At 33.9% G+C, this 26,487-nt stretch overlaps 3 protein-coding genes across 4 annotated transcripts in view; 2 read left to right on the top strand and 1 right to left on the bottom strand.

The window, feature by feature from the left end:
• The window catches only part of LOC105231463 (SCY1-like protein 2), a 72,994-nt gene extending 60,256 nt beyond the window's left edge, over positions 1-12,738 (top strand). Inside the window, exon 19 of the mRNA XM_049456865.1 lies at positions 10,105-12,738. Within this exon, the coding sequence (XP_049312822.1) occupies positions 10,105-10,131 (27 nt within the window). The 3' untranslated portion in view covers positions 10,132-12,738. The remainder of the gene's footprint in view (positions 1-10,104) is intronic.
• A 1,352-nt stretch (positions 12,739-14,090) lies between these two features.
• On the bottom strand, positions 14,091-15,461 carry LOC105231293 (uncharacterized). The gene is made up of 6 exons (XM_011212501.4): positions 15,315-15,461; positions 15,176-15,259; positions 14,920-15,110; positions 14,650-14,860; positions 14,502-14,595; positions 14,091-14,318 (listed from the first exon to the last, which is right to left on the bottom strand). The coding sequence occupies exons 1-6, from the start codon at positions 15,338-15,340 to the stop codon at positions 14,157-14,159; spliced, it is 768 nt and encodes a 255-aa protein (XP_011210803.2). The 5' UTR covers positions 15,341-15,461; the 3' UTR covers positions 14,091-14,156.
• A 1,264-nt stretch (positions 15,462-16,725) lies between these two features.
• LOC105231292 (peptidoglycan-recognition protein LA) lies at positions 16,726-26,200 on the top strand. 2 transcript variants are annotated; one of them, XM_049457393.1, is made up of 5 exons: positions 16,726-17,276; positions 24,281-24,472; positions 24,744-24,979; positions 25,392-25,598; positions 25,757-26,200. In XM_049457393.1, exons 1-5 carry the CDS (start codon positions 16,979-16,981, stop codon positions 25,895-25,897), a joined length of 1,074 nt encoding a protein of 357 aa, XP_049313350.1. In that variant the 5' UTR covers positions 16,726-16,978; the 3' UTR covers positions 25,898-26,200. The 2 variants fall into 2 exon arrangements, with proteins under 2 accessions (XP_049313350.1, XP_049313351.1); XM_049457394.1 differs by lacking the exon at positions 16,726-17,276 and adding an exon at positions 20,912-22,509.
• Positions 26,201-26,487: the final 287 nt, after the last annotated feature.

Below are 26,487 nucleotides of genomic sequence, written 5' to 3'. Positions count from 1 at the left end.
TCTGTAATAAATTATTGGAGCACCAGTTGCGAAAAATTTCTACCGACTTTTCACGTTTTTGATTGTTATGCAATATTTCTATTACTAATAGCTACCATATACGATATAAAGCATAGCATTTCTTAACATTTATTCAGGTTATTAATCAATTTTTCATTTGAGAGGTTGTGCAAATAATAATTATCCAACTGCTTTGTGACAAAGTTGGCAAAAATAAGAAAAAACTGTTAACGTCGGTTGCACCGTAATATCTGTATATACAGACAGACAGGCGGGCAGACTAACAGACATGGCTAAATTGACTCAGGTCATCACGCTGATCATTTATACTACTATGAGACAAAAATAGTCAGACTTTGTTCATAATTCTAGAATATTTAATTTATTCTTGAAAATATATGTCGTCATCATCAAAATAATCCCCCCTAGGCACTAAGACATTTATCAATTTCCGGAATAGTCTTTAGTAGGCGTAACGATTCACGATTAATTTCTTCAATTGACTTAAAACGGGTTTTCCGGGGCGGTCGTTTGAGTTTGGTGAACAGCCAGATGTCACAAGGAGCTAAACCAGGCAACAGTGATTGCGGCACTATTAAAATTTGATGAAAAACTACGGTGCATTATCGTGGTGCAAAAACCCAGAGTTGTTGGCCCATAATTCCAGTCTCCCTTGATGTAAAGCTTCGCGAAACCACGTATAAGCCTCAAATAGTATTCCTTGTTGACAGTTTGATCGGTCGGAAGGAATACGGAGTGCACGACACTTTGATAATCGAAGAAAACTGTCAACAAAACCTTGATTTTGACCCACAGTGGTTTTTTTCGGCTTCGCCGCACCTTTGCCACGATACTCGCTCGTTAGCATAGATCCAAACAATGCCTGACTGTTAATCAGCGATTTGCAAGCACCAATTCCTTTATTTTACTGACGTGTTGTTCACCAGTGATGTTGATACGTATATCCGCGTTTTCGACCTTCTTTCAATAATTTGTACCAATCAAAAACACGTTCGCGACAAACAATTTTCACCGAAAGCCTTTTTCAACATTCTGAACGTTTCGGCAACAGAATTCGCACCCAAAATACATATAACGGAACTTCTTTGTTGAATAGATTGAAAAGATGTCATTGACAGTCATATCAACCACGAAAAAAATATTCGACGTGTGGATTTTCGCGAGAAATTTAACTAAAAAGATGGAACTATTTTTTGCCCACAATATTATACACACTTTATAAAGTCTCTGACGTTTCCTTCTGGGTATTAAAAATTAATACAAACTTCAGAGTATAATGATTTAGTACGAGTATAAGGAGTTATTTGACTTACCTCGGGTAAAAACAGCCCTTTTTCAACGACTTTTTTCTTATATAAAAAATTAAATATTTTATTTGAATTTTTTACTGTTGCACTATTAACAAAGAAATTTTGGGAAAACTCGACAATTGCGATGCCATTTTCGGTGAAAGATGCGCCGGCGTTGGCAGGATAACTCCTTAGAAAAAAATTGGATTTTTGACAGAAATTTTTGCAAAAAAATTAAAATTTTCCGACATTTTTTTCAAATAATTGTAATGAAAAAACCCCTTCGTCCAAGTCTTTATGAATTGTATCTCAAAAATCTTTGTAAAATTTCATGAAGATCGGTTGAGTAGTTCTCAAGAAAACTTGCCAGCAGACTTCAAAAACACAATTTCGAGAAAAACTAGTTAAATGACGGCGCACTTAGGCCAGCTAGCCTCGAGCGCGAATGTTCTCAAGACTGTATCTCGTAAACTATTACTCGGTTCAACTTGTAAACTTACGGCAATATTCCAAAGGTGTTGTAGAATTTAATAAGACAACAATTTCTGAAACTCGAAAACCCCATACATTTCAGAAATCGCAACAACTTTTCTTCTTTCTGCATATATTATAAACTAGCTGGCCCCGCAGCCGTTGTCCTGCGTGAAATTATGTGTTTTGAAATGAAAAGAAAGTTGAATTTATCATTTCATTTTTTTTTTTCAATGTAACGCAGCTTGATAAACAAAATTTTTTGGTTTCTGTTCCGGTGTACAGAAAAGATGGCTTTCCAACTCGTGTGCACGCCACGTAACGGGTGATTTTTTTGAGGTTAGGATTTTCATGCATTAGTATTTGACAGATCACGTGGGATTTCAGACATGGTGTCAAAGAGAAAGATGCTCAGTATGCTTTGACATTTCATCATGAATAGACTTACTAACGAGCAACGCTTGCAAATCATTGAATTTTATTACCAAAATCAGTGTTCGGTTCGAAATGTGAAAATCCGCTTTTTTATCGACAAATTTTGTTCAGCGATGAGGCTCATTTCTGGTTGAATGGCTACGTAAATAAGCAAAATTGCCGCATTTGGGGTGAAGAGCAACCAGAAGCCGTTCAAGAACTGCCCATGCATCCCGAAAAATGCACTTTTGGTGTGGTTTGTACGCTGGTGGAATCATGGGACCGTATTTTTTCAAAGATGCTGTTGGACGCAACGTTACGGTGAATGGCGATCGCTATCGTTCGATGCTAACAAACTTTTTGTTGCCAAAAATGGAAGAACTGAACTTGGTTGACATGTGGTTTCAACAAGATGGCGCTACATGCCACACAGCTCGCGATTCTATGGCATTTTGAGGGAAAACTTCGGACAACAATTCATCTCAAGAAATGGACCCGTAAGTTGGCCACCAAGATCATGCGATTTAACGCCTTTAGACTATTTTTTGTGGGGCTACGTCAAGTCTAAAGTCTACAGAAATAAGCCAGCAACTATTCCAGCTTTGGAAGACAACATTTCCGAAGAAATTCGGGCTATTCCGGCCGAAATGCTCGAAAAAGTTGCCCAAAATTGGACTTTCCGAATGGACCACCTAAGACGCAGCCGCGGTCAACATTTAAATGAAATTATCTTCAAAAAGTAAATGTCATGAACCAATCTAACGTTTCAAATAAAGAACCGATGAGATTTTGCAAATTTTATGCGTTTTTTTTTAAAAAAAAGTTATCAAGCTCTTAAAAAATCACCCTTTATATCTAGCCGTGTGAAAAACATAGAATTTCCAAACTTATTGCACACACTATGCGATTATCCTTGTGTCCTGTTGAGTGTCATCTCAAATGCAATTTTCGCTGGAAACTGAAATGGCAAATCGTTGGAACTCAAAGAAATTCGTTGAATCAAGCATTCAGCCCTTTGTATTCGATAGCTGCGTCACCATCAGTCGGGTTCCATTACATAGTTTCGGCGCTTGCAGATTGCAAAACATAATAACGACAGATCAAACTTTCAGACGCAAATGATGCGGTGGCATACCAAGCCTCTCCAAAGAATTTAGAAACTCCACTGGATAATGGCAAGACGATCGGTCGATTTGTATGAGCGCAAGTCTTTCGGAATTTGACTTTGAATCTTCCAGTTTAAGTCAAGAACATCTGTATATTTTGGCAGTTAATATTGCGCGTGCATTTAAGGAATCATAGTTAAGATAATTTGGCCAATGTCCGAAGATTGGTGATGAGTTCATCTTTCGTGAATTGATAAACCGCAGATGGAATTGATATCAAACCACCGGAAGCATCAACCGGAATTGACCCATTTCCAATTTTTAGCGAATACGATGTAAAATGTCTTCGACAATGTCATTTTTGTTCGTATCTCATAATTGACGCGGATTTAAAGGCTGATATGGTGAAATGATTATCGCGAAAAGTGTGGGAACTTCAGTGGCATTCGAAGTAGCTATCGCATTCGTCCAAACATTTGTTTCCACTGATTATCGTGTTCCAGCAATTGTAATTGCACACACCATACCATTCACAGTACGCAATACGCCGCGTACATTAATCAGTAGCAACCGAAGGTAGAAGCAATCATCGTTTTTGGGTGGGTTGTGTAAATTCATCCTAATGCATTAGTGAGAACACACCTGAATGTCCCATCTACTGTTTGGTCTTTGCTTTCAGCGTAACTATTTCTTCGACGATGCATTCCATGAATGCAAGGTATTTTCAAATAGAGCAATGTTCTCGTAAGCGGATCACTGACGAAAGTGAGAAAAAAACTCGTCAATGTTAGTTTTGTTGTTGGCGGTGTTACCACCGGCTGTAATGTATTTCTCTGGGCTGAAATAAACTCTTTGGCCAATCTCCATATTAACTGCGAGACACACAAACAATCGGAAACCGTTCATGAATTGCAAAAGTAATATCCTACAAAGCGCTTTATTGCAGTTCACGTATGGACCGTATCGTTTAAGACCATTAAGCGCCATGTTGCTTCCCTTGGTGACGTACTTACAAACGTATTTTATAGATTACACCAAACTGCAATACTAAACATTGATATGAGTTAGAATGTGAATTAGACAACAGTGGAGAATATAGTACGGATCCATGTGTTTGTCAACTTCGATATTCACTACTCTAAGTGTATGGTCGTCTGATGAGCTACGACGATGGAGTGGATATATCCATCATTTCCAGTTTGCGATTCCGAAAGAAAAGCAAGCGGATAGTGTTTCGTGCATTTATTGTTAGACATATAAACCGAAAAGGGATTGTAGTGTCCGCAAGGTCCATGAACCATATTGCTTTCCACCACTTCATATAATACTGGATCTTTCACACGTAAAGTTTTCACTGAATAATTTTCAATTGTTCAATTCACAACCTGTCGTAAAGCATCGTAAATCGTAATAGTAATAATTTTTCTCTTGAATAGCCGGAATAAAAAGCAAGCGATCGAGACTGAACTATTCAAATAATTTCCAAATCAAAATATTGAAAAACAAAACAGAAATTGAAAAAAAAAATGTTTTTGGAAAAAAGTTACTTTTTGGAATTATCCAATTTGCCGACTTTTCATGAAAAGTATAAGATGTTTTTATTTCTAAACCTTCCTTAATACACAACGAACAACCTCTTAAAATTTCATCAATATTGGTTCAGCCGTTCTCTTAGCGTTACTAACGAACAAACATTAATTCGTTTGTATGAGAAAAAGAAAAGGACTGTTTTTAGGGGTTTTCCGGCAATTATTCGAATAATCCCTGAACCTAAACGAATATTTTAAAAAAAGAATTATCAAATTTCGTTCAGTCGTATTAAAGTTATGAGCGTACATACATTTTGGCGATTCATTTTTACGTACATACATATTTATATAGACGAAGATGTAAGGTTGTTTTTATTGTTTTTTTTTTTTTTTGAAGAAATGAAATATTGAAATGATTCCTACAAACATGAATTTTGAACAAATGCTTATGATTTGAAATATAATTTTTGTATTTATGAGTTGTATTAAATTTTGACATAAAGAGATAAAAAGTATCCTATGTCCGTCTCCTGGCTCTAAGCTACCTCCCTACCAATTTTCAGCCAAATCTGTTCTGTCGTTCTTGAGTTATAAGTGATGTAACTAACACGACTTTCTTTTATATATATAGATACATACTTTAAAGTGGATATGTCTACCTCACATAACACTGTGCTTTAATCATTAGGCATAAGCTTTGAGTTGAGGTCAAATCCTGATAAGTAGGACTCCTATGCGATAACAGTCTTCAGATAAGTAACATTCCTTAGTTCGGCAACTAACTAAAGGTAGTCCCAAGAGCTGACTATTCGTTTCTAGGAGGAGGTATTGGATGAGTCGATTTAAAGTAGAATTGTGGGTACCTGCATATCACGCCAAATGAAAGGAAAACATTATTTGCACAATTCAAAAAATCGTAATTATCATAACGCAAATGTTTATGCATTCGCCAATTCTCCTTAATAGCACTCGTACACCACATACATACGTATATTTTTTTCACATCATAAGTATTATATACACTCGTACATAAATGTATATCGTTGTCTGCTGCATGTACCACTAATTGCTCTGGCATCCAGTTATATACATATGTATTATGTGCGCATTTTACTTTCTGCCCATCTGACATTGCACAATGAAGAAAACAAATTTTCGCGATATTTTTAACTCGTTCCCGTTCGTTTTGTGAAAGTCTATCGAATTGATGAGAAATGCATTGTACAAAATATTTAATTAATGCTAAGTCAATTTTTATCAGACAAAACATATGTATGTATATATCACTAAATCGTTAAAAGCAAGTTTGCAAATATTTCAAAGGAATGTTTAAGGATATGATTGACTGACACTCACGGCCCAAAACACAGCACACGAACACACATACGTATGTATTTTCGACCTGAATATACTAGATATTTGTATACATATGTATGTATTCACATAGAGCGTAAGATATCTTTTCATACCTACAGCCATATATACATAGGAAGTACATTTGGATCATTACAATATTTAAAGCTTAGACTTAGTGTAGTTTTACGAAACACATAAAACCGTTAATTACTGTAGTTATTTGTATGACATATGTACATATATTCTTGCTTATATAACATTTAAAGTATACTTAGAGAGATTAGTACCTATGAGGTATAAGAGTTTCGGAAACTTTTCGTAACATTTATCATTGAATATACTTAGATGTAAAAAATCTTCGCTAGTCCCCGTAAATCTTAGATAGTTATATAGTTGTAGAATGGTAACAATTCGATCTTAGAGCTATTTTTGTTCTTTTTGTCTTCTTAACCTTCTGCTCTCCCGTGCATCTATCTAAGTATAATATATACACTCGTGGCCACGCAAACCTTACCACTATACTTTCTTAAAATTTTTTCGGACTTTATCTATAATTATATTTTTTAATTTATTACTTTTAATGAGTAAAACACAAATTAGCTTTTCTGTGTTTATACAAAAGCGGTCGATTTTATTGTTTTTAAAGTGATGCACCGACTAAACTTCGTGTAAAATAAGATATTAATTTCAATTAAGTGTAAATGAAATTAAATTAAAAAAATTAAAACTATAATTTTTTCATCGCATGTCAGTCTCTTACATTTCGAGCTCAATTTGTAAAGCTCACTATCTTTCAATTGATTTATCTATAGCTGAATGTGTTTTGTTTTTAATTTTTAATATTTTGGATTAATAACATGTCATTAACTTATTTCTAAATAAAAAACTTCTATATTGCTATAAAGTGTGGTCAAATATGCACAAAACTTGAAAATTTTGAGTGGTAAGGTTTGCGTGGCCACTAGTGTATATATGCGTATTGTTAATTATACTAATGTAAATATGTAGTTAATGCTATGAAAATTCGAATATATTTGAAGTTAACAAATTTTTACAATTATTACTCGAATACTTACATACATATAGTATTGCATTATAAATCCACAAAAAGACATTTATATTGTAAATTGTTTCTATATCTCACTGTTGTTGCTGTTGATGCTTTGCGAATGTAACTGTACGATTCTTCCCTTTGAGTACCACAAAAACTGTACCTGCATACTTTTAATTATATTTATTCCTTCAAGTCTTTGTTTAGCTACGAGTGTAGTTTTGGTAGTTGATAGACTTATTGACAGGCACTCATGGAGGAAGAAACTATCACTTTTAGCTTATAAAAATGCAAGGAAAATAAAGTGGTATATTAGATGATTTGTTGAACTCTTTTGATTTACTCATTTTGGACCGAGTTATCAGTAATATTTTTGACAGTTTCAGAAATCGAAATAGTTTTTTTGATTTTTAGTATTTTTATAATTACTTCGTAGCTATCGAACACAAACAATGTCCTTACTTAAACTTAAAGTAAAAAAAAAAACTAACTTTGGTCAATCAGACCTCGAAGAGCACTATAATGTATGATTTTCAATAATGGCAGAATATTTAATATTTAAATGTTTGAATAAATATAATATAGGGTACAATTACCCAAGTTTGTTGGGTATCTCATTACCGTCGAGAGGAGCTTAGGATCAGCTCTTGAAAAATTCAATTTAAAGCTTCTCAGGAATTATTTAATTTCCGCGCATATTTCTGTTATGGCACCAATTGTATATATGTACATATGTACTAAACATTTATATTTCAATAGAGTTTTTTATGTTAAACTATATTAAACACTTTTACTTAAACCTCTACACCTACACTTGTGCACTCAGACATGCAAACTACTCTCTTAAGTGCCTTAGATGTGTCAAAACTTATTCATGTTATATAAAATCATTTCGATGTTCTTGATAATTGTGCCCCAATTAATTCCAAAAACCCAAGGAAATGCCTGCACTACCGGCGCATATGTATAATTGTACATAAATATACGCACACACACATGGCAAATAAATGTATATATTTAAAAACGATTTACACACCGTGAGTTTCTCAAAAAGCTGAAAATTGTAAGCCCTCGTTTGAAGACATCTGACCACTGACATACAGACATATGCACACATGATTTCGGGAAACACATAATTGAGCAAGCGATTTCTCGAAATAATCGATTTTACAAGCATTTTAAAACGCAATATGCTATAGTGTCTATTGAATCGTAAGGGATCAGGCAATGTGTGCCAACTGGATTCACCTTAACTTGGTAGTATTGGTTGTTGGTGCGTGCATACTCACGGTTAATTTTCCTCATGCAAATGCACAAAAGTCATATTCATCTTCATTATTTGCATAACTATTATTCATCCAAAACAAACATGCATTAACTCAAACACATTCACACGCATACCCAAAGCAAAACTTCCAATCTGCATTCCCCGGCCTCCGGTAGTTTTGATTTCACCACCAATTAAATTATTTCGAATGAATAACGATTATGTCGACACCATGATCTGCAAATATCGACTCCGTACTTTTCGCAGATGTAAGTACTATATTTATGAAATACATACATAAGTATAAGCTCTGAAGTTTGAAAATATCTTCACACAGTAGGGTGCTTCTAAATTCTCTTTTCTAAACATACTCAAGCAATATGGATGCAATATGGCTCACAACGTTTTATTAGTTGCCATATGTATAAGCATATGGACCTGACCGGAAATCTGGCTGGATCACATATCACATTTACATTGAATCACAATGTAACCACACGGAAACATTTAGGAGTAACTCGTACCAACAGTAATCAACAATACAAATTTTAATAAAAGTTTTGTTCTTACATTTAAGTCAATTGTAATTGTAGTTACTCCACCAACCCCCCTCCCTACGATTTTGCATGTTACTGATATAACTTCTCTAAAATCCTCTCACGTACGTGTGGCGTACTTCCCTTAAAATACTTGTACATGTTCTCTACTATAGTGTATGTATATTTGTATTTATTTATTTTTTTTATTATTATTTTAGTAATATATGTTAGAGTGAAACAGAATAAATTCTAGTTTGTACGTATGCTAACCATGTATGTATTGATAGATAGAACTAGCTAAAAATCTTTCTAAATGTTTTGATCTTATTAATTTCACAACCAATGAGAAAGATAGTACGCATATTTAGCCTTCATAAACCCCGAAATTTTCAAAAACCGAGCTGGTGGCTTTCGGTCTTCTTTTCGAAAGCAAGTTTGGAAAAGAAATAATTTCAAATGATGCTCACTTGAATCTGTGATCAATTTAAAATAAACAAAATCGATTCAGTGTGAAACAATTCTCTTTTCCCATACTTCACACAAATTCTCAAATTTTAATTCAGCTAAATAAACTAAATTTTAAAATTTTTAAAACTAAATTAAATACTTTTTTCATTTATTGCAAGTTCTGGAAGAAAAGCCTTTCGTATTAAAAACTTAGGAAGGAATTTAGAAGAGAAATAAATATAAATAATTATTCCACTTACAGTAAGGTACTTATTTATGATGTGTTCTCAGTCGCAGGTTTGAGTTTTTTATTTCACTTTATATTTGTATGTGCGTAGGTGTACTAGTTGCTATATAATATAGAATACCGTAGACTAATTAAATCTCTAACTTCATTATAAAACTGCCGAAACTATACACATTATATGGTATAATTAAGTTATTATTGAATAAACAACATGGCCCCGTTACGATCCACACACAGTTACACACAATTCATGCAACAAAATGCAACGATTTCCGGCTAGTCGCTCTGCGTAATATTGGAAAATATCACTACTAAACCATCCATACTTATTTCCTTTTTTTCATTTGCTAATCTAACTCTTTTTCAGTACCAGCTTTTCTCCGGTCGAACTTAAGCAAATTTTTTTACAAGTCACAGCTATCGCAATCATTTTTAACTCACCTAGCATTCGTTTAGCAAAACGCGACTTACAACTGCACCAAAAATTACAGCGCGGCGGCCCTCAAACGAACAAACTGCGACGAAATGATGTATCTCTGAGCATGAATTCATTATTAGAAAAAGCAACTGGGCAATGGGAACTCGTTAAAGTAACCGCGCAATATTACCAGCAGTTTTAAATATACTACTTCATACTCACACCAGCTTAACACTCACACATTATATTTTACACAGATATTTAGTTCAATCACTTTTCAACACACATCCAGCTGTAGGTTCATCCGAAATAAGTTCGTATAGTGTCTAACACGAACGAACCACTTAAATAAGAAACGCAATAATAAATTTACACTCATATTTTCGAAATATGAAACAGCCTGAATGCTGTAAAACACCCGTACCCTCCTCCTATATGCAAATGCAATCATTTTAGAAACAAATATTACTCAGTAGTTGATAGCAACGAGTAGCAAATATTCGCGGTAGAGTCTGGAAATCTGGAAATACGATTGAATTTAGAAACTACTATTTATTCTTATATTACCCAACATTTCCAGCAATTTTAGAATCTTAGCGTCTTTAGAAAACAATCACAACCAGCTATGGTATTTATGTATTTAAGATGTTGATGTTTACATAAAGGAATCTCGATGTTTTAGTAGCGCCAAGTGTTGTAGGTGAAACGGAAATAAGTTCCATTAACACATTGCACACACATATAAGATATGTGTATGTGTATATGTAGGTGTATCAGTAGCTATACGTAGTGTTTACCTCAGTCGATAGTGACACGAGTCTCACAGAAAAAAATCATCCTCAAATCTATGCTGTTTACTTCTACACTTTACCTAACAAGCTATGCTAGCGGCCGGTTAACTGTAATTTTGTTTTATTAATCTAAAACCAAATATTGCAACTTTCGAATTTATTTGAAAAAAATAGAAAACTAGAGAAATTCGACGGACTTGCCAGAATTGTCTTTGCAATTCTTTTGCATTAAACTTAGAATAAACTTTTTAGAATTGAAATTAAAGTATATTCATGATTTTACAACTTAGAACAAATATTTCAGTAATATATGTAAGTGTTTAGATGCTAACGGTTTACTATTTGTATGAGAAAAAAAAAACAAATAATTAACAGAACAGCAGTTCGCAGGAACGTCATCAAAAACACCACAACTACTACTACTGAGCTAAAGGTTGTTAATCCTCTGAAAAGGGCAGGTCCCTACCCAAACATGGATGCAGTTAGTTATAAATGAAATCCCGTTAAATACATATATGGCTTGCTTTATGTGTGAATGTTTGTGTCAGGTGCCGTTTACGGTACTTAAAACCAGATGCAATAATACAGAGACGATTTGATTAATGTACTCACTTCATAAATAGAATTAGTATACAACAACAAAAATGCACACTATGCGTAAGAAACCTTCAAGAAGAATGCAACAAATACAAAAAGGTATAAAAATGTTATGAAATATTCAATTTGCTAGAAACAGCAAAAGAGAGAGGATTTTATTGACGTTGTTAAAATAGCGAAATGTTATTGCTGTTAAGGAAGGCAAATAGAAGGAAAACAAATTACTTATAACGATTGTTGGGATTTTTTGCGGACGCCGTGCGGTGATTGTAACACAAAACTGTATTTAATATTAGATATTATATAAAACGTATTCATATACGGATACTCTGTCAATTTTACAGCACTCAAAGGAAATGTCCAAAGAATAAGAATAAGAAAACATACTCTAATATACATATATACATACATCTAATGAGAACTGTATTTCCAAAGTTAAAAGAAATAAATGAAAGTTTCAGAATAACATTTATATTTTATGGATTGTTCAAGCGTGTATACACATTATTAGATAAATATATATATATATAGTTACTTCTTATCAAAGTACCTAATTATTACGTTATTATATGTATATCTATTTGTACAATTCGTGTATCTAAAAGACAATCAATATATATTTCCACGTATAAGGCGAAAAAACATGTAACGTAACTTAAACAATATGCTTAGCTCAATGTGGAAACGTCCAACTGCATTTTCAAATTGCGTTTAACAAGCGTTTCTACATACTTCACTTAAATTAGAAACTTTCAATACTTTAGTTGTACTCATAATCGAATGCTTGAACCGTTTCTACATTGAACTAAGTAAATACTCTATAAATTTTAGTATATATCTGCCTATATGAATACATTTATACTTCGTATTATGGAAAAACTCTCAAAAGTCCATTTTTACTCTAACAAGCGCCAGACACGTAAATTCTTTTACAGGGATTGCCTAGCTTTTGCGTATGCAATCACATCTACTGGTTGAACTTGCACATTTAGAATTAGAATGCTTGTAGGTTCACACCACCGATCCTAACAATATTATATGAGAATCTGATAATCAAAAATTATATAAAAACACACTTACATATATTTTTTAATATGCTTATGTATGTTTTTTGAAAGTGCAAAGTCTAAATAATTAATATTCATATAATATTTTTTTTATCACATGCAAATTCACGAAAAAATGCATTTTTTTTACAAAACAAGCATAGGAAATATAAACACCCGTTAACCTTTTGATAATCAAGTCCAAATTAAAAGAAAAAGTAAAAGAAATTCACATAGAGCATGGCTGAAGCTCTGCAGTTTCAATCAAAGCAAAGCAAGTTTGTATGCACATTTTCGGCGATACATATTTAAATGCAAGTGTTTCTTAAACAGAGACAACAAAATCACATGTTTTGTGTGTATGGTATATAATTTGTTAAGGCGAATATCGATTTTATGAATTAACTTTTATATATGTTTTCCATTAAATATATATAGAAAAAGATGTATTTGTTTCAGTCCATTAACTGCACTTAAATTAAACATAAAAAGGGGAAAGCAAAAGCTCAAAAAACGACTGAATTCGAATTAATTAGTTAACTAATTTGCATATATAAACATATACATAATCAATTATATACTAATTTTAGTAACCAAAAATAATTTGCCACAGTTAGGACAATTGCCAAATATATTGTGGAATAACATAATAACGTATGTATATTTTATAAGCAGTTCGTTTATTTTTTACAAACTATAAACTTTAGTGTAATTACATATACACATACATATAATAGATATAAAATGGTAATGTAATTTATGTACTATATATATTTTAATTAGTGTTTTACGACAAACAAGAGTCGACATAGATGCAAGTATACTCCTCAAGCAGGAAAAATTAGTTGTTTAATTCATATAGTTTGTAAAATTACTTTATTGAAATATTGAGGAATTTTCGTTTAAATAGGTGTATACATATTATTTCACTAATTAATGTAATTAAACGCGTGTTTAGTCGGAAATCACATAATTGTTCCTAACTAATATTCACACTGAAACTATAAAGTCTAGAATTTCATAGAAGATAGTGAAGTATAAAAACCTTGAAAGAGTAATTTCAAACTAGAAATGGACTTACATAAAAAAATCTGAATGTGTTTTAAAATTCAATTTTATTTGTACACACCGATGATGAAGGAAATATGTTTTTATAGCACTTGTTTAAAAACTGCTAAAATCATTTTGGAAGCTAGCTGGAAGACATAAACATATAATAGGCTGCAAAATGAACCACTATGATTATGGTAGGTATTAATATTGTTTAATAGTTTTCGATAATTCTAAAGTATATTTTTAAAAATGAGTGTGTTTAGAAAGGGAGTTAATTCTCGTAAGAAGGAATAAAGAAACCAATTATTACAAATATATTTATGCATACAAATTTATGTCAACTCTTTTAAAGTACTGAATAATATTTGAATGTGTAATAAATGTGACCAGAAAATGTTTAAACTTGACTTTCAATATATTTTAAGTATTACTATTAGGGGAAGGCAAATGGTTTCAACTTACATATATTATAAAAAATACTAAAAAATATTTTTTTTTGATTACAACTGCGTATTTATTTCCGTTGAAAATTCAAATCATCGCCGAGGCACAAAGGATCTATGCTACTTTTTTCGTTTTGTGCGGAGAATGGAAGTTCCTTATAAGACTCTAATTTCTGGTTTATGCGACCTGTTTCGCTATCACCGACTTCTGTATTGGCTTCACCGACTAATATCTGTAAATATGCAAGGGTTAAATTAAATGAAGGCTTATAGAACTTAATTTGAAAAAATATTATATATTTTGCAAATAATGACACTTGTCTTAAATGTAAATATGCACATAAACAATAAATACACCTATTTAATTGTGTTAATAAAAAATATCTATAAAATTTCTTTATAAAAGCATATATTACCTCGAATTCGTTTGCCAAAAATTCTGCACTCTTCGCATCCAAATTTGGCTGGGGCAATCCCATTAATGCATTTCCTAAAAACTTGTAAACAGATCTGCAAACAAAAAATATTTAATGATTTATTATTTGATATCCTATAACAAAATACTTTAGGTCCACGCCGTCTAAGTCTTTGGGTTCTGGAAACTCTTCATTATTCGCGATAGCATTGATTACTAAAGCAGGCTCATACAAACATAATTCTGGCAAATTCCACTCTTTAAATACATTAAGCCACGATTCAATGTTGGAAAAGCTCAGAGAATCACATTCTTCGTGGACATTTTTTTGCGCCATTTGTATGCGCTGATTCATATATTCTGTCAATAAAGAGGCTTTATTTTTATTTTTAATATTTTAAAATAACATATGTATGTACCTAGCACAGAATTCTTATTAAATTTTGATGCAGCTATTACTTCGTCAACACTTTTTGAGCTGCAACCATTTTCCATCAAATGGTTTAAAACTTTCTTTTTCATATAACCATAAACATGAATCTTCTCAGTGGACGCTCGCTTCTTCCGGGTTTTTTCCAAACTTTGGTCAGAATTTTGCGGCTCGCTATCTCTTTAAGAAAAATAAGTCAAACTAAGCTTCCAAGTGGCATAAAATGTTGTAGTTGTGTGCATTACCCTCTGTCAATGTTTATGCTTTCCACCGGTGCGTCTTCAGTACTATGTAAACGCCGCTCAAAACTCTTGTCGGGTGATTGATTTCTGCAAAGGTAGATTTATATTGTTTTCGCACTTCTTTATTTTCAATAAAACTTACATTTTAGTTTCAATAGGCTCATCCATTTTCTCTATTTGTAATTAATCCATCCAATGAAATAAAATTTACTTCAGATAAAATCGACTTTTGTTTACTCTGAATGTTAGTTTGCAAACAGCTGTTTTATTAGGAATGGATGGGAATGAAATACGATGCTGCCATATTACAACGAATTGCTATTTAAATTGATAAATGTGAAACGAAACGAACGGTGAATAGGCTGAGTTTAAATAATTTTAAATGCAATATTAAATAAGAAAAAAATAATAATTTAAATAAATAAATATAGTCAATTCAAAGCAATACATCAGGATCAAAAAATAGTCTAAATTAATTAAATTCGGAACGGAAATTAAAATGTTTAAATTTAAAACAAATTATAGATACAAATTAAATTAGAAAGAAAATGTATAATTTTATTTAAGAAAGGAGTAGATAAAATCAGATGATTTTGAGTTTCTTTATTCCTTATTGGGTAAAGTTTCGTTATTAGTGACATATGTATGTATATCCATAATTTCTGGAGTAGTAACCCTATGCGGCAATTACCTGGTTACATATTAAATGTGCACACATCTGCAAATATTGGAGCGATTGATTATGAGAGTTAAGTGGATTCATGCACACCTATGTACATATATAAATATGGAACAAGAAAAACGTTGACTGCAATTGAATCGAATCTATAATACCCTTCACATATAAAATATTTACCATATAAGAACTCGATTTTGATCACTCAGTTTATATGGCAGCTATATGGTATAGTGGCCCGATCTAAATAATTTGTTCGGTGACTGTACCGTTACCTTAGGTAAATCAATGTTACAAGATATCTTCATCTCAATAAAAAAAAATTATATACATACAAGAACTTGATTTTTATCGTTCAGTTTGTATGCCATCTATAGCTATTGCGGTCCGACGACGACAGCTTCTTGGGTAGAAAACACGTGTCCCAAATTTCAGATTGATATCTAAAGGATTAAGATACCAATTCGTGTGTATACAGACAGACAGACGGATGTGACCAAAATCCACTCTGCTCGTCATGTTGCTCATTTATACATATGTATACATATGTTTCATAAGGTCTACGACGATTCCTTTTGGATATTACAAACTTCGTGGCAAAATTAATATATGTACACTGTTCAGGGTATAATTATATATTTAAATTGATGAAGGCGTAGGGTTTCTCGCCACTCAAATTAACGACGTTAATAAACGCACTTTTATTTTACTCGCATAAGATGGATGGATCACATGCGCTCGTGCCTACATACTCAAACAAGTGCGATATCCATGTATGTCAGCTATCTACTATAAGCTTGTATTGGATAAATTCTCCCAATGATCAACAGAGAAGTCCGCGTTGATCTGAGTGCAGACGTAAAGTAAGCTCAGCATGATCCACAGTTAGAGTTCTGAAAGCAACAAAGCCGGACATGACTTCGAAACACGGCGCGTGTAGTTAAACAACCGGTTTGTAAGCTAACGCGTATAGATCTTGTCACAATCCATCTTGTTTACTCACTTGATGATGTTATGTGATAAAATGTGAAGAAACCATACAGTGTACACAATAAATTAATAATAAGTATATAACAGGGTGTGTACAGAGTGAAATATTTAAAATAATATTTAATAAAAACTAACAAAAAATGGAGGAGGATCGAGCAAGTATGCGCTCAGCGAACAATCACAATCCACTCACCTCTGCAGCAAACAACGCGCTATGGAGTTTACAGGGAAATAGTCCCGGTCATCCAGTGAATAGCTCCCCTGCAGCGATACCGCAAAACATATTCGCAAACCCGGCGATTCAGCCTTCAAGTGTGATAAATTTATCTAATTCGTCCGATGTCGTTATAGGGCCCATGACCCAATATCAGGGTCCCGTAACGATATATCAATATATGGATGCTACAGTGGAAGCGCGATCGACGCAAGCGGGTGGAGGTAATTATTATGCACTTAAAAGCTCATAATTTTTTCCACGCTCCTGAAGAGATTTCGGAATTTTCGAGCTTTTTGGAGACTTTGTTTGCTTTGTTTGGTTGTTTATACAAGTATCTACACATGTATTCATGCATAAAGATAAATTTACATAAGTACATATGTATGAATATGTGTGATGAAAGTTGAAATGTGTTTAAGAGATATACAAATATTGGGTAGTCGGTAAAGTCTTTTCGTATTTCTAATAAAAATTTAACTTATTCTTTTTTTATTTATAATAATTAATAAATAAACAAATATGTACCATTTGGATCTACCACTTTTTGCCATTTTTCCGCTAGAGACATTATACCATCAGTGTAAATGGAAATTTCGAAATTTCGAGCAAACTATTTTTTTTGTGCTGCACGAACTGATACAGCATCGTCTCCGTAAACTTCCCAAATTTTCTTTCGTGGCATTCTTCCCTTTTTTATACACAAATTGCAAAATAAAGAGAATGTCTTCATTAATTTCACTGATTTTAGAACAGCCGTAACTTTTTTTCAACGTCCCTGAATTTATTTATTTTTTTGGATAAATGCAGCTTAAGATCGCACGACATCTATTGACACAATACGAAAAGACTTTTTCGACTACCCAATGTGTGTATAAACAGTAGAACTATTTACTAACTATTAAGATTAGTAAATTTCACCAGGCAATTAATTTTCAATTTGAAGTTATTAATTATATATCACGATCTATTCAAATATATTCATGCATACAATTGTACATACACGGAATCACGACATCACGGTAATTACAGTTCAGCATTTATTACTCGCGAATTCTCAGAAATAAGCGCACTTGCTAGTTTGTAATGTAATTCTAAAGCAATTGGCACTAGTTCATATGGCTGGCTTAAAGCTAAAATTGAAATCATTTGAATGCGCCTAAATTTGCTTTCCAATTTGTACTGGCATATTCATTTATAGAAAATGCAAATCGCAAGATCATAATAAATTTTACTGTTAGCGGTTTACCGCTGTGAATTTTATTTTTTTTAATACTAATTGCAATGTAGTTAAAAAGTCCCAAGAATTTCCACTATTTTGAGGTAAAATTTAAACAATTTTCTGGCAAACTTAGCGCCATGCTATATTTTTTTACAGGGTAACACAGTAACGATTATTTTAAAACCTTCTAGCTTAAAATCGAAATATTTGCCAGCTGGCCACCAAGCTTTGATTTTTAGACTTTTAAACCAAAAAAGGTTCGGGCTTTGTTGTTGACAATATTTCTTCTCGTTGTATTTTTGTTTGTTAATCTCTGCTTCAATCATTTAAAATTGTCAACTTGGCGTATGAGTAACTTTTCTTGGCTTCAGCGTTAGGAACAAGAATTTTGGAATATATTATATATACATACTACAATATTTGTATATACATATGTATACATTGTAACAAAAAGTAAATCAGTTCGTGTAGCACATCAATGGTTCGCTGGCTTTCGTTCTGGAAATTTCAATGTGAAAGATGCACCTCGCTCTGGTCAACCTATCGTTGAAAGGTCGATGAAATTATGGACAAGATTGGCCAAGACCATCCCATAAGCAGCAATGACATCGATAAAGAACTTAAAATTCATCATCAAACGGGTTTGAACCATTTTAAAAAAGCTGGCTGCAAAAAGAAGCACCATATGAATTGTCTGTGAAAAATTTAATGGACCGAATTAACATCTGCGAATCTTTGCTGAAACGAAATAACATCGAGCCATTTCTGAAATGAATGGTAACAGGAGATGAAAAGTTGTGCCAAAAAGATCATGCTGCAAGCGTGGTGAAGCTCAACAAATGGTCGCAAAGCCAGGATTGACGCCTCGAAAAGTTATGCTGAGTGTTTGGTGGGATGGGAAAGGAATCATTCACTATAAGCCACTTCAGCCTGGTCGAACGTCTGATTCTGCATTTAACTGTCAACAACTGATGAGATTAAAACAAGCAATCGAAAAAAACGGCCAGAACTTATCAATAAAAAGGGCTTCGTCTTCCATCAGGGCAAGGCTACACCACACACATATTTGATGATACGGCAAAAACTGAGAGAGCTTGGCTGGGAAGTTTTGATGCATTCACCATATAAACCTGACCTTGCATCATCGGACTACCATTTGTTTCGGTCAATGCAGAAAAAATTAATGGAGTAAAGTTGGCTTCAAGAGAAGACCGTGAAAATTACTTGTCGCAGCTTTTCGCCAAGAAACCAGAAAGTGTGGCACTGATGGAATAATATTTCTAGCGGAAAAATAGCAATAAATGGTCAACCAAAATGATACAAATTTGATTCATTAAAGTTAATTATAAATATAAAAAGTTTGTTTAGAAATACGAAAATACTTTTTCGACTACCTAATATTTACGCATGCATATGCACAGTGTACATAACTGATTCGAAAACGAAGTTCATAACGTCAAAGATATTATATTACTGGTCCAAGCCTCCGTCGCCTTTTTGAATCATAAATTTCGTACGAAAATTAATTCCTTTACAGTCATCTCTGAAGCATGCCTTTAATCATCATCAGAAGTGTGCATTTGAGTGGAAATAGTAGCTTTAGTTCTTAGCTATTAATTCCGTCGAAAGCTTAAAATAATTATGAACTAATTACACTCAGAAAACGTAAAGTGTAGTGTTTATATCTTTTCGTGTTAATGGGCACATCAATTACATGTGTTGTGATAAACGCATACATGTGTATACCTACATACATATATGTATGTTCCTGCGATTATTAGGGCGGTTCATGCAAATTGAAGACGTTAATTTTTTTACTTTTAGGAAATCATTGTACAGTTGCAACAAATAACTTTTACTAACTTCTTCTTCTTAATTGGCGTAGACACCGCTTACGCGATTATAGCCGAGTTAACAACCTTTTACTAACTGGGCTTGTCAAAAATGGCACATGCTGTGGAATGTGTGAACTCATCATAATTAGTCCCAAACCTAAATAAAAACTAAAAAGTCATTCCAATTTCTGAAATATTTCAATGGATCACCCTAATGCGACCATACGCAATAAATGTACTATTTACACAATCCGATAAATATCCAATTGTACAAACGAATAAGCGCAACAACGGCACATGAGCGTTTACAATGAAGGAGTGAAAATGAAAAAATACGTGTTGAACATGCTTACATACTTGCACACAGCGAGCAAAGTCAACGTACCAAGAAGCGATGATTCCACTCACTCCACCCCTCCCCTCATGTAATAGTTTTACGCTTTCACATATTTACTCGCGCACTTGTACATATCCAGCAGCGATAAATGGATATTCTTACGATTCCCCAGCGAAATAAAGCATCACAGAACGCTCCAGCCACTTGTACCTCAATAACACTGCAAAGCCACACACACACACACACACACACATACACTTACGCAAATCACATAGGTGATATCACAATTGGCACAGAGAGGCGAACTCGCCAATTGACTGTTTGACCAGTTCGCCGGATAATCGCTTGGTTTGCCGGATGATTGCTTGCAGCGCTGCTTATTGGCCCATCCGCCGGCGAGTGGTTCTCCGGCTCATTGGTCGATTTGTCAACTTTTGAGTAAAGTTTTTCGAAAATTCAACAATCGCATTTAGTAGTAAATTCGCTGAGCGCTGTTGATGCGGTTTTACGACGGCGCATTGTGACGAGCACGAATGCCTCTGATAACGCCAAATCGCGACAATGACGTGCCAATTGTTTTCAAAATTTTCAACATAAATAATTGATTACTCGGTGAACACGGTAGTCTTTATTGTCACAAAGTCATATAAAACTGTTGGAAATCAATGCAAACAACAATAAAGCGAAAAAGTGTGCCAATAAGACGGAAGCAATTTGAGCAAAGAAAGCATTGTATATAAACACAAAGTGAAATCAGTGTGAGACGAGTGAGAAATATGTGCTAAAAATAATTATTAGTGACGTCACATTAAATACTGTGCATTCGACAATTAGTCATGTCACCTAACATACTCTGTGGAAGTTCTAAAACGCTCCATTCTTCGCTTTAATCAGCATATAATTTGTAAAGTAATGTGTGATAAAAAGTTGTATGCTTTTTATGCCGCAAGAAAAGAAAATGTTGTCCCTGTAGGAAAACTGTAACTCACCGTGCAAGGAGAACGCTATACTAAAGTCACCATACTATAGAATGGCTGTTGCAGCTGAAGACACCAGCAGTCAGTGCATTGAGCATTACAAGTCATTACATTTAAAAATAATTATTTCTCTGAATTAAAGCAAGAACTGCAAAAAGTGTATTGTGAAATGTGAATTATCACGCAGTGAGACTTATTTCACATATTTCTCGGAAAATAAGTAACCTCAATAAGTGTTGGATTTCATAATTGACCATAGCAATTAATCACAGCACTTTTCGAGTCAAACTGAGCGTTTGGTAGTTTTAATCAAATTTTTTGCTTGCCTTTTACAACATTAGGAATTGATAACAAAATACCAAAATTTTAAAAATTTTAAAAATTATTTGGCAGTTGTAGCCATCATTTTATATGACTTAAAGAAAACGGTGCTCAATACGTTGAACCCCTTACATTTCGTTAAATTCATTCGGTATTTCCGGCGGGCATGTCGCGGCCGTTTCTTATTTGTATGCACTTACACACACATATTTAGAAATGAATGTGAGTAATGAGTGTTGAACTGACTTCTTTTGCCAATCGCGCATTCGTATTGAAACATGACGAATGTGGAAATACTAAAGGGCTTATCAAGTAATGTGTATGTTTCAGTGAGTGCTAAAGTTGCTGTCAGCTAACGCTGCATGTCATTGCATTTAAACAGGGAAAACAAATAACAAAAAACAATTAAAAATTAACATTTTGAATAACTAAATGTGCAATTATCATAAAAATGAAATAAAACAATTGTAAACATTACAAATGTCGTGCTTATTAATAGCAGAGAAAAGTTGAACAAAAACACGTTTATATTGCCACTTGTTGCGCACCGGAGAAATATTCAGCATACAGCTTTTATGTGCAGCGCAAAATATACTTGTATGTAAAAGGAATCGATCGGTTGAACTAAATAACGCTAAGTTTATAAATTTCCTACCGGAAACGCCCCATGCGTAAACAAAATGAAACTGCTGTTGAAAGTGAACTCAGAAAGAGCTCGCAAACGCTACGCTCCCTCAGCGCCTGCAGCGACCGCCACAACAAGACGTTAGTACCAGTTTAATTAATTTTTCACTAATTGTTTGTCGATGTTTTAGAAATTGTAAGCAAAATCACAACTGCGCAACTGAAATACTCATAGCAATTGCATTCGCCGCCCGAAAAAAGACACTCATCATTTTCGCAGCTTTTGTCAAATTCACTTTTTAATAAAACATACAAGTCATGTACATATTTAAAAAATTAATTTACGAGTAATTAATAAATACGCCTTTCAAATGCCTCTGAAGCACTGAACAATTATGTACTTATATTTATGTGTGTACACATGTATACATATTAGGGTGCGCTGATTTTGACTTAATTTACCGTATTTCAGCAAACAGCCTCTTTCGGGAGGAAATTAAAAGCAAAGTAGTATATGATCTACAGACATATCGTTTATTGAGAGGCCCGCAGTTAGACGGCCGAAAAAAAACAAATTTTCCAGAATTTTTTGAGAAAACTTTTATATTTGGTAGTCGAAAAAGTCTTTACATATTTCTAATCAAACTTCAACTTATTTTTTTTTATATTTATAATGAACTTTAATGAACCAAATACTTACCATTCTGGTCGACCACTTTTTGCCATTTTTCCGCTAGAGACATTATTCCATCAGTTTACAACTTTCCTGGTTTTTCGTCGAAAACTGCGACGAGTAATTTTCACAGGCTTCTCTTGAAGCTAACTTTACTCCATTAAGGGAGTCTGAACTAACTTAAACAAATGGTAGTTCGATGGTGCAAGATCAGGGCTATATGGTGGATGCTTCAAAGCTCCACAGCCAAGCTCTTCCAGTTTTTGCCGAGTCCTCAAAGATGGGTGAGGTCTGGCGTTGTCCTGATGGAAAACGAAGCCCTTTCTGTTGATCAGTTCTGGCAGTTTTTTTCGTTTGTTTGCTTCAATCTCTTCAGTTGTTGACACTTAAATGTAGAATCAAACGTTCGACCAGGCTGGAGCAGCTCATAGTGGATAATTCCTTTCTAATCCCACCAAACACTCAGCATAACCTTTCGAGGCGTCAATCCTGGTTTTGCGACCATCATTTCGTTTCAGCAAAGAATCGCAGATGTTAATTCGGTCCGTTAGTAAAAATATTTTTTTGTACAGGAACTACAACTGATCTCCGGGAGCTCCTCTCAAAAAAGGCTGTTTTGGGTGATCACTGTATATCAGAGAAAAATCGAATTTGTACCAAAATTTCGGCCTTAAATTGTTTTTAAAAAAGATAATTATCGGTTTAAAAAAATCTTCATTTAATTTCTAAAAAATATATTTAAGAAGCTCGTGTTAAAATTATAGACTAATCGATGTAGCCGTTTTCGAGTAAGGTTGGTCACCGACTTTGCAAACAGCATTTAAAAAAATACGTTTAAAGTTTAGCCTTGTACTTCCAAGTACTCTGAAACACCTGTTCAAATTTCCGTGTAACTTCGAAAATATTTTCCAGAACGCTAGGAAAATTTCTGTGTGTATTCTTAAATATATGTACAATAAGAAAAAAATCGATTTTTTTTAATTCTAACTGTATATGACCCCTTAAGTCAACAGTCGGGCCGAATTCCAGTCGAAACATTCGAATGTTTCTAGGAGCACTATATACGTATAAGTTTCGAAACAGTGATTTAGAACCACGAAGAGGGGTTTTGTTGGAAGTTAAAATAATATTTCTTTATTAACTTTGTTTGTTTCTACTTATAATCTCAACTAATATTTTCTTCTCCTCAAACCAACAAACCCTCTAAAATTGTCTTTTGCTCTGTTTTTTTTCTTTTAGGAATCAACCAAAATACGAGTACTGTAAACACCTCAGTTTTCCAAAAGCTTTCCACATCCTCCAAGCTACTGTTGTTGCTCATTGTTGTTGTTATAATTGTGGCCGTAGTGATTATTTACATACAGATACAGCAAAGCAACAAGCAGCAGCCCGGGCCCATAGTGTTTGGCAACACCTATGAGCATGGCACATGTAAGTATATTGGGAAAACCAAACCCGACGCGAGATTACTGGCGTGGAAATTTATCATGAACATTTGTACTGTATAAAAAATAAATTTCCTCATTGTGCATATTAATTTACAATAATCATCACATTATTTTGATTGGTTCCAAGCTAGATACATATTTACAGTTGTTCATGTTTTACCCTTATGAAAATTAAAACATGTTTAGGCATATTTATATTTTTACCTCGGTACCTGATGATAATTTTGAAGAAATTTTTATTTTAAGTATCTTAGTTCCGAATTTAGGAAATGGACATCTGGTGATAGACCGCGAGCAATGGGGTGCCTCGGAGTTGTCGAAAACCCTAACAGTACCACTAAAACATCCGATACCATATGTCATCATAACACACATTGGCGTCCAGTCGAAGCCTTGCGAAACCGTGTACAAATGCTCAATTAAAATGCGTACCATACAAGACTCGGCGATTGCGGAAAAAAACTTACCCGACATTCAGGCGAATTTCTATGTGAGTGGCATAAAATACACGAACGAAATTTGCACGGTTTTCAGTACAGTGTTGTTGTGTTGTTGTGCGGTTTTGCTGTTTTTTGTTTGTAGCTTCATTAATCACTAATTATATGCTTAACGAATAATTTCGGTAATTACACAATTATTTTGGCTACATTTACTTTAGTTACACGCCGAAAGCGTATGTCGAATAATTTTGAAATCACAAGCGGTTGCTTTGGTATTATACAAATCATTTTGATCGTTACTTTCAAAGAACTCGTTAATTTTGGAACAGAAAACTGTCACAACTCCCAACTAGGGCAATACTACAAACAAGATATAATCGATTAACCAAGCAACCTAATAACAAAATTCGTTCTAACCATATCTAAATTGCAATGATAGCTATAAACTCTAATATTTCAAAGGTTGGAGACGATGGCAACATTTATGTGGGACGTGGTTGGGACTACGCGAACACTTACGCGAACGACACCTTGGCGGTTACGTTTATGGGTGATTACGGACGCTACGAGCCAAGCCAAAAGCAGTTGGAGGCGGCCCAATATCTACTGTCCTATGCTATCGCCAATAAGTACATTGACCTGGGCTACAAGTTGGTGGCGCAAAACCAGGTAAGCGCCAAGCTGTCAGTTTACTATATTAAGCCATAATCTTGAGCGAAAATATAGGCTATTTGCAACATGTTATTAAATAATTTTAAAATTGTTTGAACTGGATTGCCAGTTTAATAGAAAATGTTTTATGCTAAAACCATGTAAAATCTTTCTAGACAAAGGTCTCAAAAAGTCCGGGCGCCAATGTTTACCGTCATATCAAAAAGTGGCCACACTTTTATCCTTGTGGTATTGGGGACAATCGGAGGTGCGGCGTTGAGCTGAACATGCCAGATGTTTGGGATGGAAAAATGTGAACACTATCAGCAGCACTATGACAACACTACAAATAAATAGCATAAGTAACAGTAATTATAGAATACCTGAGTAGGAGATAGGTTTGTAGCACATATTGGACATAAATTGAGATTGGCTTTTACAAAAGATTTTTACGCAAGCATATTATTTTCTGTATATTTATGACTTACTTTTGATACTCTCAAATAGTCGTACAAACCAATCCTTATGCCTCTTACCATCTGATTCCACATATGTTTATCTTTAAGTTGAATATAATATTTGTATACAAGTTAGTATAATAAAAATATTTAAACAAACCATTTCACAACTTTTATTTTGCACAATTAAATATTCTTCGATCTGCATGGGGCTACGCGCTTAGAAAAAATTACCTCCTTCTGTGTCGATGTAGCACTGCCAGCGCGATTTCGAAGCATTCCGTCACGGAAGGCATTCTCCGGAGTAGCCTTGGGAGCCGAGGTGCATGCTGCTTGGATCCCCTCTGTCATCGCAAAAGAGAAGGTAGATTACCTCTTTCTCTCGGGATCATACTCAAAAATCCATGACTCGTCACCTGTGATTACGTTCTTCAAAAATTGGGCGTCCC

The sequence above is a fragment of the Bactrocera dorsalis genome, chromosome 5 (assembly GCF_023373825.1).
Source record: "Bactrocera dorsalis isolate Fly_Bdor chromosome 5, ASM2337382v1, whole genome shotgun sequence".
In the NCBI taxonomy this organism is placed as follows: domain Eukaryota; kingdom Metazoa; phylum Arthropoda; class Insecta; order Diptera; family Tephritidae; genus Bactrocera; species Bactrocera dorsalis.
Note: the sequence above shows the minus strand (reverse complement) of the source record. Positions and strands in the feature narration are given on the sequence as shown.

Excerpts from the sequence above, each read along its gene's own strand:
- LOC105231293 (XM_011212501.4), bottom strand. The coding sequence starts at position 15,340 with ATGGATGAGCCTATTGAAACTAAAAT. Across the intron at positions 15,260-15,314 it reads GAGCCTATTGAAACTAAAAT|AAATCAATCACCCGACAAGA; the intron begins GTAAGTTTTATT and ends CTACCTTTGCAG. Across the intron at positions 14,861-14,919 it reads TAATAAGAATTCTGTGCTAG|AATATATGAATCAGCGCATA; the intron begins GTACATACATAT and ends CTTTATTGACAG.
- LOC105231292 (XM_049457393.1), top strand. The coding sequence starts at position 16,979 with ATGGAGGAGGATCGAGCAAGTATGCGCTCAGCGAACAATCACAATCCA. Across the intron at positions 17,277-24,280 it reads ATCGACGCAAGCGGGTGGAG|GAATCAACCAAAATACGAGT; the intron begins GTAATTATTATG and ends TTTTTCTTTTAG. Across the intron at positions 24,980-25,391 it reads ACATTCAGGCGAATTTCTAT|GTTGGAGACGATGGCAACAT; the intron begins GTGAGTGGCATA and ends AATATTTCAAAG.